The 15,805-nt window shown below is 46.7% G+C and overlaps 1 protein-coding gene across 5 annotated transcripts in view; it reads right to left on the reverse strand.

Annotated features, from left to right (window-relative positions):
- Positions 1 to 12,972, reverse strand: part of LOC119976551 (zinc-binding protein A33-like) — a 31,110-nt gene extending 18,138 nt beyond the window's left edge. For 2 of the 5 annotated variants that reach the window (XM_038817128.1, XM_038817124.1), the window contains exons 1-5: positions 10,323 to 11,163; positions 10,112 to 10,207; positions 9,767 to 10,000; positions 7,916 to 7,938; positions 7,700 to 7,812 (exon numbers count right to left, since the gene is read on the reverse strand). In XM_038817128.1, the coding sequence (XP_038673056.1) occupies positions 7,700 to 7,812; positions 7,916 to 7,938; positions 9,767 to 10,000; positions 10,112 to 10,207; positions 10,323 to 10,808 (952 nt within the window). In that variant the 5' untranslated portion in view covers positions 10,809 to 11,163. Of the gene's footprint in view, positions 1 to 7,699; positions 7,813 to 7,915; positions 7,939 to 9,766; positions 10,001 to 10,111; positions 10,208 to 10,322; positions 11,164 to 11,945; positions 11,965 to 12,212; positions 12,344 to 12,922 lie in introns of those variants that run through there. The other 3 variants (XM_038817126.1, XM_038817125.1, XM_038817127.1) reach the window with 3 other exon arrangements.
- Between the last annotated feature and the right edge of the window lie 2,833 nt (positions 12,973 to 15,805).

Here is a 15,805-nt window from a genome sequence, read left to right on the forward strand (position 1 = left end):
ACAAATCCATGCTGGCTCTCCCTGATCGATCGACATTTTTCAAGGTGTCCAGTTATCCCTCCCCTGATTATAGACTCCAGCAATTTCCCCACCGCAGATGCTAGGTTAACTAATCTGTAAATGTCTGGTTCCCCCCTTTCACCCTTGTGAAAAAGTAGAATGAAATGTACAATTTTCCAATTCATAGGGACTTCTCGTGAATCTAGGAATCTCTGAAAGATATAGTTAGTGCATCTACAATGTGCTCCCCTACTTCACTTCGCACCTGTGGATGGCAACTGTCAGGTCCTATGAATCTGTTAATTTCCAAATTAGTGTTGCTGTACATACATTAATTGTATTACCTTATTGTCCTCTATCAACTATTAATTTTTTGGGGGGACTTGTGGCAAGTTGTCATCCTGCTCAACTCCAATTACTGAGGCAAATTAATTGTTCAACATTTCTGCCATTTCCCCATTATCACTGACAATATCTCAATTTCCAGCTTTAAGTGCGCCTAAATTGCTCTTCATTACCAATTTTCCCTTTATATAACTAACACCCTCACTGGCTGAGGTTATTCATCAAGGCCGCTGCCTTTTCAACCTTTCCCCTTGCCTGAGGTGGGATGATCCTCAGGTTAAATCACCACCAGTCAGCACATCCCTCAAAAGTGGAAAACAGCCTATGGTTATCTGGGACTATGGCGACTTTACCATATTTACCTTTCTGGCAATAACACTTCCTCTTATTGATTTAGATTTCCCTTTCACGTTTCCTTTCATAATCCCTTTTAGTAGCTCTTATCAGCGGCTTTGTGACGCTTTCTCATATTTGTACCTATCCCATTCGTCGGGATCTGTGCTATGTTATGCATTTTTGTAAGCCCTTACTTTGACTTTTATGCGGTCCCTAACCTCTTTAGTTGATCATGGCTGGGTTTGTTTTTTGAACTGGCGTCTCTTCCTATCAGGGGTACATACTTTCTCTGTATCTCTTTAAATGTCTGTTTAAATATTCTCCACTGATCATCAGTCGTTTGACCCATTACCAAATCTTCCCAGTTTACCGTGGACAGTCTGTCTTATCCCATTAAGGTTCACCTTACCCGGGTCTAAAATTCTAACATCGGAAACGTGTTTTTGACTTTCAAACGCCACACTGAATTCAGTCACGCTATGATCACTATTTGACAAATGTTCACGCAGAGTTAGTCTGCTAATTAAAGTGGGCTCATCACTCATAACTAAATCTAATATTGCCTGCCACTTTGTTGCATCAAGGACATATTGCTGCAGAGAGATATCCTGGACACATTCCAGAAATTCACTAGCTTTCTGATAGGTGCTTGTCTGCCTCTCCCAATCTATGTCTAAGGTGAACTTCTCTATTTATACTACTCTGCCTTTGCTTGCCTAATTTCTGCATTTATACATCCTGGAACCTCAGAACTGCGAACGGGGGGTCGATACACAACACCCATTACAGTTTCAGACTGTTTTTGTTCCTCAGTTCCACCATATGGCATCCACTGGATGATGTCCCCTCATGATATCCTCCTTCGCCATTGAAGTGAGTCACGGGAAATCTATCCGAAATATCTGCAGCCCTTGCCACAACTATCAACTCTCCGCGGCCACCGCAGCAACACCTTAATGAGGGGTGGGAAATAGCGCCCCCTACTCAGTCCGCGATGGCAATCAGGGCTTTGGGGTCAAAGTTCAGCAGGTTAGCGGTGGAGTTACGTGGCCGGGCGCTAGCCCAAACCCAGCCGCTAACCTGCCACCATGTAGACAATTCAGCCAATCAGGTTCTTCGGCGTCTGAAAAGAAAAAAGATAGGTTAAAGTTTTGGGTAGCGGCCGGAATCTCCAAGATAAGGGAACCCTACTAATGCTGATCATATTTAATTGAGGGGAGCATTAGGCAAAGATCACGAATGACGTTTTCTAGTTTCAGTGGGAAGGAGGGTTTAAAACCTTCAGACAGGTTCCCCGGGAATTTGGAGAAAAAGGAAAGTGGCACGATCGAGCATACCTTTTCCATTCCTTCCCCTCTGGAGTGAGTAGTGGAGGGCGAGATGAAATTTCGGAGTGGGTGTAAAGTACCGCTAACAGTTCAAGCCTATTATGCAGGCTCCTCAATGACTCATGCATTGGGTTTAGGAATGGTATAGAATGGTAGTCATTGACCAAACTAGTATCGCCAATGTTGTGGCTTCTGGTGCAATTATATTTTGCCCACCTGGTTTTCGCCACGAGTGCAAGATCCTTGCTCAACAGATGAATCTGGCACACATCATTGGAAACGAAAACAAGAGCAATAACGGTCCAAACAGCTCTTCTCAAACCATTGTCAAATGGCCAAAGCAATATGCCTTCAGTTCGTACAGAGTCATTCTGGCACAGGAAAAGATTATTTGGTCCATCGAGTCCATGCCAACTCTCTACAGTCAGTTAAATTCCCCGTTCTATTTCCATGGCCCTTGCATGTTTATTTCTCTTACGTGATGTATAATATTCTCTGGAAATTCTTGTTCCAGTCTGCTTCCACCACCCTCAAAGACAATGGTCATTGCCACTCGCTGCCGAAAGTGTTTATCTCACATCCACACTGCATCTCTTGCCCAACACATTAAATCTGGATGACCTAGTCCTTGCACTGTCGGCCATTGGGTAGAGCTTTTTTTGTCTACCTTATCATATTTTTATGATGCCTCTATCAAATCTTCCTTCAATTCCCCTTTGCTCTAAGGAGAACAATCGCAGGTTCTCCAACTTAACCTTTATTAATATAATCTTAAACGATCGGCGAAGCTGAATCCAAGACAGAGACCAGTTCTTTATCGAGAGTTTATTAACTTGTAAAGTCTCGAGCCTTGTATTTCCCTAGTCTCCCAGCTATCCCCTACGTCTATGTACACGCATGCAATTAATACCCATTACCTGTTTCTCTTACATTTGACAACGCAATTGATATTAAGAAACCTTGAACATCTAGTTGATGGTACATTAACAAACCTGTAGCTAAATAAATCCTCATCCTTGAACTATTGGGGTAAATCTCTTCCTTGGCTCTCATGGATACACAACCAAACTAAAGTACAGTGACTCGAACTGGATGCATTGCTTTGGATGTGGTCTAACAGCAGTTGTATAACGCTTCGACATTACTACTCTGATTTACACCCAATACTTAGTCACTGATCCCGATACCACAACTGGTTTGCTGACATCTCGCTTAATATTTCCCACTACATTGACGCAGGGCCTAATGTCGCTGTGTCTCGGGCGCCCTCTGCAGAAATGTGCCTCTCTTGCCTTTCCCTATCCCACTTACCAAAATATATCACCACACCCGGAAGTAATTTCTATCTGCCACTTGTCTTCTCATTCCGCGAGCTGACCCGTAGTCTTTTGCAGTAGGCTGGTATCAGTCATTTACCACACCACCAAGTTTGGTAATCATCAGCATATTTGAAAAATAAAATGCCTTCCAATATCCAAGTTATTTATTTATATCGGCACAGCAAGTCCGTATTTGCTCAGTATATTCAGCTAACCCGTGGAGCGGAGGGGATGATTTCAGTTGAAGCCAGCAGAAAACATGCGGTGTTCGAACCCTAACCCTTATGCGCCCGATTTATTTCAAGGCAAACCAATAGGGCAGGCTTTCAAATCCAGAATGGTCGTAAACTGTCGTTGCCAACCCTTCTCTCTCCGGAATTGCGTTGGACAGGTTAACAGGCAACAGGAAGTTAACGCCACATGGATAACCCAGTGGTAAATTTAAAATGGATCCAGCAAAAAGGATTATATATATTTGTATACAGGAATAATGTCCGGAACCGCCGGAACATTTAAACTAAAAACAACCATTCTTGGCTTCCATCCCCAAGCTCCTTAAAACCGTTCCTGATTTGTCTTCTAAAGTAATTCTAAATAACCTTATTACAAACCAATTGAACAATGTTCTATAATCTATTACTCCCATGATCCGAGCAAGATTGATTATTTTCATTCCAATTTGACTGCGTATTTTTCTCGCGCCTGTGTCCTTAAATTCTCTCTTTTTTTCGAGCGGTTGGCACTATCCCCTTCGTTTCCCAGTGCCCCTCACTCTCTAATCCGCACATTAAAGCTCAAACAAGCCACAAGGCCCAGCTCAAAGTAGGCGACAGCAACTCGATAACTGGGGGGAGAAAGTTTGGGCGGGGTGAAAATCTGGCGGCAGATTCTCCATCATCCATCCATTCCTGCTACAAGGCCATTGAAGTCCATAATCACTTTGATCTACTTTCACTCTTTATTCAACCTTATAAGTTATGGTATATAGTTTAACTGCCTCCTTGTTAAACTATTTAAAGCCTGGGACTAGTTATCTATTGTCCCCCTCCAATGTTCATTTTGTTCAGTCCAAGCAAGGACATGCTGATCTTAAACATTCCAATTCTGGAAGCGTCTACCAAACCTTAATCCATGGGTTTATTCGCTGCCCTGAAAAAAACTTTAATTAAAAAACTTACATAAAAAAATATATATTAGTAGCCTTTTTTGTTTAGGAAAGCTTACAATCGATCTTTACTATTTTCTCTGCATAATTCCCTTCTAGCCTCTCCTTCCCAGATAAAGAGAAAGTCCCCATGGCTCGTATCGCAAAGCGAGCGATATTACAGGATGCGCCCGCCTCTCTTTCCGCCCACCTCATTCTCCGCCCACTATTCCATTGACATAATAAAGGGAATAAGATCTTGAGGTGGCGCCAACAGCAGATAGAGCTGATGATGGGAGAACCGAACAGGGCGAATGAAAAGGAGTATGAAGGAAAACTAACAGGGCAACAATCATCAGAGAACAACTTTGAGACGTTCACTGAGCACTGACGGAGCCGTGCGACGTTAGTTTTATCTCCATCCCAATTTTGTTCTTAATACGTGTCCCAAATTAGACCAATTTTCGGTGGGGTGCATAGCTGGCGTTCGGGGCCTTATGGGTTTCCCGCCTGGTATAAAGCGGGCTCTATCGGATTCATCACTCATTTCACCACTCGCTGATTTTTAATTTCATGAAATGCGATGGGGAGACAATTTAGGCGCCGTGGCGATGACATTTAGGTCAATATCGCCCCAAGACACCACCACAATGTTGAAAATAGCTCTAGCGAGAGAAACAAATGTACAGTCAATACCAATGACTCGCCCAACTGTCAATTAACAATGGTCTAAGAAATGATTAACACCTCCATCCCGCATGGTCAAGATTATGAAATGAATGAAATGAAAATCGCTTATTGTCACTAGTAGGCTTCAATGAAGTTACTGTGAAAAGCCCCTAGTCGCCACATTCCGGCGCCTGTCTGGGGAGGCTGGTACGGGAATCGAACCGTGCTGCTGGCCTGCTTGGTCTGCTTTAAAAGCCAGCGATTTAGCCAAGTGAGCTAAACCTTTGTCCATAGCAACTCTGCGGGGTTGCACCTACACCGCATTGACTGCAGCAGTTCAAGAAGACGTGTCACCACCAACATGAGTTCATAGGTTCATAAGATATCGGAGCTGAATTAGGCCTTTTGGCCCATCGAGCCTGCTCCGCCTTTCGATCATGGCTGATCCATTCCTGGCCTTAACTCTACCATTCTGCCCATTCTCCATAACCTTCAACCCATTAGAAATCTGTCCAACTCCTCTTTAAATGTACTCACTTGTCCCAGTATCCACCGCACTCTGAGGTAGCGAATTCCACAGATTCACAACTCTTTGGGAGAAGTAGTTTCTCCTCATCTCTGCTTTAAACTTGCTACCTTTTATCCTGAGATAATTACCTCCCATTCTCAAAAGCCCCACAAGAGGAATCATCCGCTCCACATCTACTTTATCCATACATGTTACCATCTTGTATACCTCAATTTGATCTCCCCTAATTCTTGGAAACGCGAGAGAGTGTAAATGAAATGAAAATGAAAATGAAAATCGCGTATTGTCACGAGTAGGCTTCAATGAAGTTACTGTGAAAAGCCCCTAGTCGCCACATTCCGGCGCCTGTTCGGGGAGGCTGTTACGGGAATAAACTGTTCAATCTCTCTTCATACAAACCCAGAATCAACCTCCTCTGAACTGCGTCCAATGCCACTACATCTTTCCACAAATAAGGCGACCACAACTGTGCACAACACCCCAGGTGTGGTCTCACCAATGCCATGCAGAGTTGCAACGACATTGATGCTGTGCAATAAATTCCATTCCTGACAGCTGTACCCATATCCGATGAACGAACATTAAAAGGACATGCACTGTTTAGGATTTGCTCACCGACATTCTGGCCAGTCCCAATCAGGGCAACAATCATCTTCGAGCCACCGCTGAACAGGTGGGCCCAGCTTTTCAAATGAGCCTGGAGGAGAATTATTCTCATAGTTGAGTCATAGAATCATCGAATCCGGACACTGCACAAGGAGGCTACTCCGCCCATCGAGTCTGCACCGAACATTTTGAATGAGCGACCGATTTACACTCCCCCGCCCACGCCGCCCTGTACCCATAACCCCATAGCCTAGCCTGCACATCAAGGGGCCAATTCACCTAACCCTCACATCTTTGGACTGTGGGAGGAAACCGGAACACCTGAGGAAACCCACGCATCTGATGAAAACGGGTAGGACATACAAACTTCATACAGACAGTGACCCAAGGCGCTGTGAGGCGGCAGTGCTAACCACTGTGCCTCCGAGCAGGAGTCTTGGGAACATGTTTCATTTATACTCACCCTACCTGCAATTCCAACTGCAGATTACCAAATGTTTTCTGTTCTGTTAGTATTCAATAATGTGAGAAAACTGATTGAGTACCGCCCCAACGTTAGCATAAAAGTTGTGTTATCTCCAGATCCTCATGAGGGATAATTCAGTGTCACCTACTAGTTTGTTGGTGCAGCATTTAGGCGACTGCTACGCTGACAATTGCGGAATATTTTAATGGAAACGCAAAGTTAAACAACCACCCAGAAACCGATTTTGTATTGTATCTCCACTGCCACATAACGAAGAACAAGTTACCCAGAGAAGTGAAAGGTTCTTCCGGCCTTTAGGACAGAAAGAAACATCAACAGCACATATTCAATTTGCAGAACAGCGCGTCACAGGGATCCGCTTTCAATCTGCAGCCCAATCATTTGAGAATAAAGGATTTCACCCCGTGTACTCCACCATTCACTCACCCCTTCCTTCCTGCAGTCAGCCATTGAAACATTCAAGGTTGTCAGTTAGCCACTGCTTACTAACGAGCTTCCTGGCCTCTCACTCTTTTGAATCTCTGTAGCCGCCTGCCCCATAGTTCCGGATCTCTAGTTTAGCTATGTATCAATTGTAGTTTAACGTTTGAACGCTCTGACCCTGAAACACAATGTGGCCACCAGGTGACGCCCACCCGGTAGGAACCCACAAATTTAGTCCCTTCGCCATCCATTCAGATCATGGCTGACCTGTAACCGAACTCCATATAGCCAGCTGCATAGTTTGAGCACCAGACTGACGTTAGTCCAAGACAAACGGCCGGACTTACAGTTTTCCACCCTTTAAGCGCGCTTTTCCGCAAAGGTAAGGCGGTAGACGGCTGGTAGCGCTACTGGATTTTAGAGCATTCTCCCTGTTTAAATCTAAGCGCCCCAGGTTGGTCAGGTGATTATACTTACTGAGGATGTTTTTTGGGTACAAAAAGACTTCCTTACCAGGGATTATTACGTCTATTACTTGTTTCCAAACTCTATACTGGACAGGCCCTTGGAATACTCCGATAGGCAGATTGCCTTCTGTTATAGTAGGCTGATAATCGTCTTCAGCACTGAAGGAAGTATAAAAGAGTTTAACATTGCAACATGCAAAGAAAACACTTTCAATGTCTTCCTTAATTGTTCTACGGAATTTCTGTGAAGAACGTGCCATACCTCTTCTCGTCGAGCGGCGGTTCCTAAAAGTAAAATAAAACTGGGATTTAAACTCACAGAATAAGATGCATCAGATAGAAAAACACACACGCGGTGAAGTATGGGAATCGATTCAAAAGTGGTCAACTCTCTAATTTCATTGAATTCAGCCAGATCATTTGCAATAACCTCGTGTAAAGCCGTCTTTGCATATGTCTCAAAACAACTTGGCTTTGGCTTATCCCACTAAACCAAAGGCAGGGGGAAATGAACTCATCTGACGCTGTGGTGTCGCAAGAGGTCATTATCGGTCGAGCCCACAGATTTCAAGATAGAACATACAGTGCAGAAGGAGGCCATTCGGCCCATCGAGTCTGCGCCAACCCGTTTAAGGCCTCACTTCCACCCTATCTCCTTAATCCAATAATCCCTCCTAATTTTTTTGGTCACTAAGAGCAGTTTAGCATGGCCAATCCACCTAACATGCACGTCTGAGGAAACCCACACACACAAGGAGAGAACGTGCAGACTCCGCACAGTGACCCAAGTCGGGAATCGAACCCGGGACCCTGGCGCTGTGAAGCCACATTGCTAACCCCTGGTGATACCGTGCTGTCCAAGATGTTAAAACAATATGGAGTAGGGGGATATTGCAGGAAAATGGTGTCGATTTAAAAGAAAGCCAGGACCTAATTGAATAGCGGAGTGGGCTCGAAGGGCTGACTGGCCTGTCCTCCTGATCCAATTTCTTCTGTTGAGCATCGAGGCGGCCGGGTATCGCGCAGACGCTCAATTACAAAAATAAAACAAAATAATCGGGTCGAACAGAGGAGAAATGATTTTGGACAATTCTCGAGACAATGGAAGAAATCCATCAGCCTGCGGCGGAGGAAGGGAATTGCAATTTCGCGCCTCCTCCTCCAAACCCGCCACCAATTCCCCGCCACCCCTCCACCTTCAACTCAACCCACGACGACCCCCCCCCCCCCCCCCCCCCCCAGCCGTCACTCTCTTACCTACCACGACTCTCTCCCCACCCCCTCGCCACTCACTCTCCTACCACTCCACCACATCCGATTTGGACTCTTGGGCAGAATCAACAGGTTCTGCCTAAACAAGACAGTTGGTGCAAAAGAGGGAGTGAAAACAGGCGGATGTATGCAACAAGCCAAACCCGCTGTCCCCGGCACTCACCCCATATACGCTTCCATTAATTTCTCCGTATTGTACTCATGGGGTCCCGGGATGTGGGTTTCGCTGGCTAGGCCACCATTTATTGCCTATCCCCGATTGCATCCGCCTCTGGAGACCCTCCAGTCCCTGTGGTGTCGGTCAACCCACACTTCGGGAGAGAGTTCCTCGATTTTAAGCCTCAATTTTGAACTGCATATTCTGTGGCACCTACACGCCCATCCCCTTCCCACCCAGGACCCCACACGGCCACTGCCTCTTCTTTCATTTCACCCCCTCCCCCTCCACCCATGTGAGTTCTGACGCATGCGGCCTTGTCTTTCATCGAAAAAGCCTTCAGGTTCCACAGGCTCACCACTGAATGTATTGTACCTGGGGAGGAGGGGGGTGGGGTAAGGCGGGGTAAACAGTCCTGAGGGCTCTGCCCCATTTGCAAAGCTGCTCCTGTTTTCCTCTCCACATCCTGGGGATGCGGCGGTGTGTTCTGCTTCGAGTGAAGGGGATGAATCGGGCGTTTTCAAAAACAGAAACGGCTGTGAAAATTGAGCCTGTGATCTTCCGACCTGCGGAAGCTCTTACGAGGTAAATTGAGGTGGGAGTGGCGGTGGCGGTGGGCGGGGGGAGGGGATGGGAGGACCGAAGGAGTGAGCGGGGTCGGCGGGCCAGCAATGGCCAGCTCACCTTCAGCATGGTATAGATGTCCTGATAGTCCAAGCGTTTCTGCACGTTGGACAACACGTGCTGAGTGCGGTTCAAATTGTCTTGGATTTTCCGAAGGTTGATCTCCATCTTGCTCAAGACTTCGCTTTCCTGCGTGGAGAGGTCAGTGAACATGTTCTGCTGCTTCTCTTCCAGGACGCTACGCATTTTGGTGAACTCGCTGGTGATGTGGGTCTGCAACTTGCTCGATTGGTCCTACAACAACAATGACACAATAATAAAGTGTGATCGTTACCAAACAATGTGAAGATTCAGGCGGTAGGTTAGCCCAGAGTCAATTGGCTCGGGAGACACTGAGACAGCTACCTTGATCTCTGTGATCTTTTCCTGTTGTTTAACTTCGAAATCTTGGTAATAGCTTTTCTTCTGCTTTAGGTTGTTGAGGCTCACTCTCATCTTTTCCTGCAATGAAAACCGACATTCTTAGCGGGATCGTGCATCAGCCACTTGGCCTTTCAGGAAATTGACAAGTTAAGGGGGCCTGAGCTCGTTTGACTTTGGTCCCCTGCTCGCTTACCTTGTAAATCTCGACCGCCTCGTTGATCAGCATGAAGTTGTGCGCTTTGTGACTCCGTCCGTCTCTCCTATCCAGGCACATCACACAGATCAGTTTCCTGTCAGTTTCACAGAAGAGCTTCAGCTCCTCCTCGTGTTCGATGCAGTAAGGCTTGGTCCCCTTCAGTTTCAGATTCAGGGTGTGATTCCGGCTCTTCTTCACCAGCTTGCCCAGCGCGCGGTTGGACTTCAGAGTTTTGTCCTGGAAGACCTGGCCGCACTCTGGGCACGTCTCCCGGTTCTGGTTGTCCCAGAACTTCAGGATGCACAGCCGGCAGAAATCGTGGCCGCAGTCCAGGATGACCGGGTCCGAGAAGAGCTGGAGGCAGAGGGGGCAGTTTAGCTCATCTTCCAAATTCAGGGTGGTATGGCCAGAAGCCATTGTCGGCGGCGGCGGCGATTCCTGCTTCTGGGGACATCCACCTTCTTTCAGTCCGCAATTCTGCATTCGCTGTTCCCCGAGGCGGTATCAGAAGTCAGAGCTGTTGGGTGGTGCCATTCATTAAGATTGTCGGGCAAAGAAATGCACTTTATCGCGCGATTTTCCCGAGCGCGTGCGCTGCATAAAGCAGCTGGTATTCCAGAAGCTACCAGCGGCTATCGTTCTGTCCATATATGGAATGAAAAATAGTCTCTCCAACACCAGCATATCCGGGGCGGAGCGGGATGTGCATATCCACATCCATGCATACATATAGAAGGGATTGAATTATACCCGGCCCCATTCTTTTCTGTTCTTTACGCTCGCCAGCTTGGAGTTTGAAGTCGAACAAAGCGAGATGGCCCGGGTGTGGTGGAGGGGGAATCCGGGGGGAGGGGGGGGGGGGGGTGGAGGAGGTCAGGGAACAGAGGAGAGAAGGGACTGGGAAATCGGAGAACTGAGAGGTGGAAAGGCCAGACTATGTTTCCCAGGCGCTCCGCTAACCTCCCGCTGTTACGTTTTAAGGAAGCGATGGAACAGGCCGATTGCGCCGGGTTTTGCGGGTGGGGATTCCACCGATCCTCCGCTGCCGTTGCCGCGGGAATAGTCACCGTGGAATTTCAGGGGAGGTGATAGCCAACATTTGCTGGATTCACGATGGGCGAGCCCCTCCCCTTCCTTACAACCTCTGGCCCTCCCTCCCGCATTATCTCCGCCTCTTCCCACGCACACAACGCGCACACACAGGCACAATACACACATACGGGCACCACACAGACACACACACAGACAGAGACACATACGGACACCACACAGACTCATACACAGACACACGTACGCAGAGACACATACAGACATCACACACTCCCCCTCTTTCTCCCACACACCCGCATACACATACATACATTCACATTCAGACACACAGACATGTACACACACACAACATACACACACAGACACAGACATAAACAACGACGCAAACAATGTCTCTCACACAAAGATACATACGCAAGCACACACATACACATAGGGACACAGACAGACGCGCGCTCACATCTATGCACGCACACATGTACACAGGGGCACAGAAACAGACTCACACTCAGAACCCACAGTCCCTCCCCCACATAGACACTCATTCATACACACAGAGAATTGTCTAACCTGTGATTATTCATCAGAATATTGATTATTACAGATCTGTACAGCACAAAAAAGGCCATTCGTGCCGACCTTGTCTCTGTTGCCTCTTTGAAAGAACCCTTCAATTCAGTCCCACTGGACCCCTCGACTCGGATTATTTTTCTCCAGAATTTAGCAACTGACCTTTCGATTTACCATTCAATCTGTTTCCGGCACTCTTTCAAAGAGCTCATTTCGAATCGCAGTAACGGACCGAGCACAAGCAAGTGAGAATAATTATAATCTTACCGTTGGCTCTTTGCCAATTACCTTAACCCGGGCGAGTGGAAAGTGTTTGCTTAGCAACAGATTAAACGTATTCGAACCCCCTTGTTGAATCTCCCCACTCTCCTCGAGGGCGAAGATAAATTGGTCTTTATCTGCCAAAATTAAATGTAAATTGTGACGTTAATAAAAACAGCATCAGATAGCTTGTAACCTCCTATAGAGCGGTACGCAGAGAGGCCATTTCACTGACTATAGGTGTCTCATCCACACAGGCGGCCGAATGCATTCTCACAGCCGCCTCTCAAAGTGCTTCACACTTGACCCAGATTTCGCCCTCCCGCTTGTGTTGAACTCCTCCTCAGACACTCATTGTGTACTTGACAATTCTTTGAGCGAAGACATTTCTGTTAGCATCCTTGAGAACTTAACATGGAGCCACCAGCTCACCAAATATCCGATTCAAATCATCCGACCGCTCATTTTTCAAGGAGATATTAAGTCTCCTCAGCGTTCTTTGCTTCAGTGGACATGGTCCACTTGACCAGTAACTTCTCCGTTAACCTGATATAATCCGAGCAGTTCATTTTCCTTCTCTTCAATATCCAATCTAAAATGGGGTAGTCATAACATTTCTTCTTTTTTTAATCTTTGTGCACATGCTTCATAGCTCCCCGATCGCCTTGCATTATTGAAATCCATTGAACCTATTGGCTTCCAGAATTAGAATTCACCTTTTAAGTTAATTGTGTGCCGGAGCCTCCCGCTGAACTTCACACGCCAGGTTTACACGTCCTTGAGGTCATGCTCAAATTTCAAATTGTTCTTCCCAAACTCCCTCGCTCACACGTGGACCAATTAAGTTACGGCCGCCTCTCGTCCTTCTATCCCATTTATTGGACCCGTGCCATCCCAAAAGGGGCTTACCCCAAACCTCGCTATCTTCTCAACCTTTGGGTGTGGTCAATCAAATGGAGCAACAAGGCTATCACTGGGATAATGTTCGGTTGTGCTTAAAATGAGCCAGCATGAAAAGGATGGCACGAATGGCCTATCTCTACCTATCAGTTGAGATAGGTTTTTATACAATTCTCAGCCAGCTGGAGGGCATGGGAAAGGTAACCCAGTGGTGATTTCAAACCCTGCCCAAATCATTGGGACGAACGTTCAATTTTGTGCTCATACACCTACTTGGTGGCATGGGCTCGATGGGCCGAATGGTCCCCGACTCGGGTCTTAAATGACTCCATGACTCTCTCTCCACTGGATATCGGTTCTTGCCGTCCTCGTCCCCCAACGCCTATCCGCCACCCCCAAAATTAACTTGTCTTTTGTCGGCGAAATGCCAACACGTCTGCGCCTTCCCTGTGTTCCTGGACATTTTTGATTTGAATTTCCGGCGCTCACAGTTTTCATGTTCTCTTTTTATTCGGCACCTTGGCGGAGTTTTGACGCAGCCTCTTTTTTTTAACGGGCGTGAATTAAATGGCAGGTAAACAATTCAGAGAAACTGACTAATTTGAAGGTCACCCGAATACAAGAAGAGAATGTTCATTGAGGTTAGTTCTGGGGAATATCTCGGGAACTGTCTGTGAATGCCGGGGAGGTTAGTGAACTAATTCTGTACAATTGAAAGTGAATCCTCAATCACGGTATTGCAGCAAGAATTTTCAGTTTGCTGACACCGTGAATCTCCGACTTTATTGAAACATGGTTACTAATCCGGGGAGGTCAACTGGTTACGTTGGACCTGAGTTTGGCCTTCCGGTTTCAAAGTCAATGTTCCAGCATCGAATGGCAAATTGAACTATGCGGTTCTTGGTAACATTGTGTTACATTATGTCGACGCTGAGCAAGCAAACTGAGTAGATCAACGGGTGTGAGCGTTCAGTGTGGCAGGGAGCTCAGTATACACTCTTTCAAACGACCCTGGATCGGGCCTGGTGGCTGGGCTCAGGAACTTGAAACTAGCCACAGGAAAGCAGAAAGGCCCTTCAGATATCGTATTAGAACATCGAACATGACAGCGCAGTACAGGCCCTTCGGCCCACGATGTTGCGCCGACCTGTGAAACCCCTCTGAAGCCCACCTACACTATTCCCTCATCGTCCATATGTCTATCCAATGACCATTTGAATGCCCTTAATGTTGGCGAGTCCACTACTGTTGCAGGCAGGGAATTCCACGCCCATACTACTCTCTGTAAAGAACTTACCTCTGACATCTGTCCTATATCTATCTCCCCTCAATTTAAAGCTATGTCCCCTTGTGTAAGACATCACCATTTGAGGAAAAAGGCTCTCACTGTCCACCCTATCTAATCCTCTGATCATCTTGTATGCCTCAATTAAGTCACCTCTTAACCTTCTTCTCTCTAACAAAAATAGCCTCGAGTGCCTCAGCCTTCCCTCCATACCAGGCAACATTCTGGTAAATCTCCTCTGCACCCTTTCCAATGCTTCCACATCCTTCCTATAATGCAGTGACCAGAATTGCACGCAACACAACAAATGCGGCCGCACCAGAGTTTTATACAACTGCAACATGACCTCATGGTTCTGAAACTCAACCCCTCTACCAATAAAAGGTAACATACCATACAACTTCTTAACAACCCTCTCAACCTGGGTGGCAACCTTCAGGGATCTATGTACCTGGACACCGAGATCTCTCTGCTCATCCACACTACCAAGAATCTTACCATTAGCCCAGTACTCTGTCTTCCTGTTATTCCTTCCAAAATGAATCACCTCACACTTTTCTGTATTAAACTCCATTTGCCACCTGTCAGCCCAGCTCTGCAGCTTATCTATGTCTCTGTAACTTGTAACATCCTTCTGCGCTGTCCACAACTCCACCGACTTTAGTGTCATCGGCAAATTTACTCACCCATCCTTCTACGCCCTCCTCCAGGTCATTTATAAAAATGACAAACAGCAGTGGCCCCAAAACAGTACACCACTAGTAACTGGACTCCAGTCTGAACATTTCCCATCAACCACCACTTCTATCAGCTAACCAATTTCTGATCCAACCTGCTAAATCACCCTGAATCCCATGCCTCCGTATTTTCTGCAATAGCCTACCATGGGGAACCTTATCAAATGCTTTACTGAAATCCATATACACCACATCAACTGCTTTACCCTCATCCACCTGTTTGGTCACCTTCTCAAAGAAAGCTTGGGTAATTTCACGTGAAGAAATAGTTAGGTCTACAAATGGGCCTGGAGAAACCTGAGATGGGATCGAATCCCACTTCTATTCAATATGCTTTTTAACAAAAAAAACATTCACAGGATGGCTAGGCCAGCATTCCTTCCATATCCCTAATGCCCCTTGGGACGTGGCACTGGGCAGGCTATCTGACCCGCTGTTGTCCCTGCGGTGTAGGTGCACCCACAGTGCTGTTAGGGCGGGAGTTGCAGGATTTACACCCAGTGACAATGAAAGAGTGGTAATGTATTTCCAAGTCAGGATGGCGGGTGGGTTGTATTCACTGTGTGCTGTTCAGGACCGGATCCACCCTGTTCCCTGCCCTGCTCCCACAGCCGCACATCGCCACCCGGACCCAATTTTACAGCCTCCACCAGGAGCGTTGTTAATTGGGCCCCGAG

The sequence above is a fragment of the Scyliorhinus canicula genome, chromosome 13 (genome assembly GCF_902713615.1).
Source record: "Scyliorhinus canicula chromosome 13, sScyCan1.1, whole genome shotgun sequence".
Lineage (NCBI taxonomy): Eukaryota > Metazoa > Chordata > Chondrichthyes > Carcharhiniformes > Scyliorhinidae > Scyliorhinus > Scyliorhinus canicula.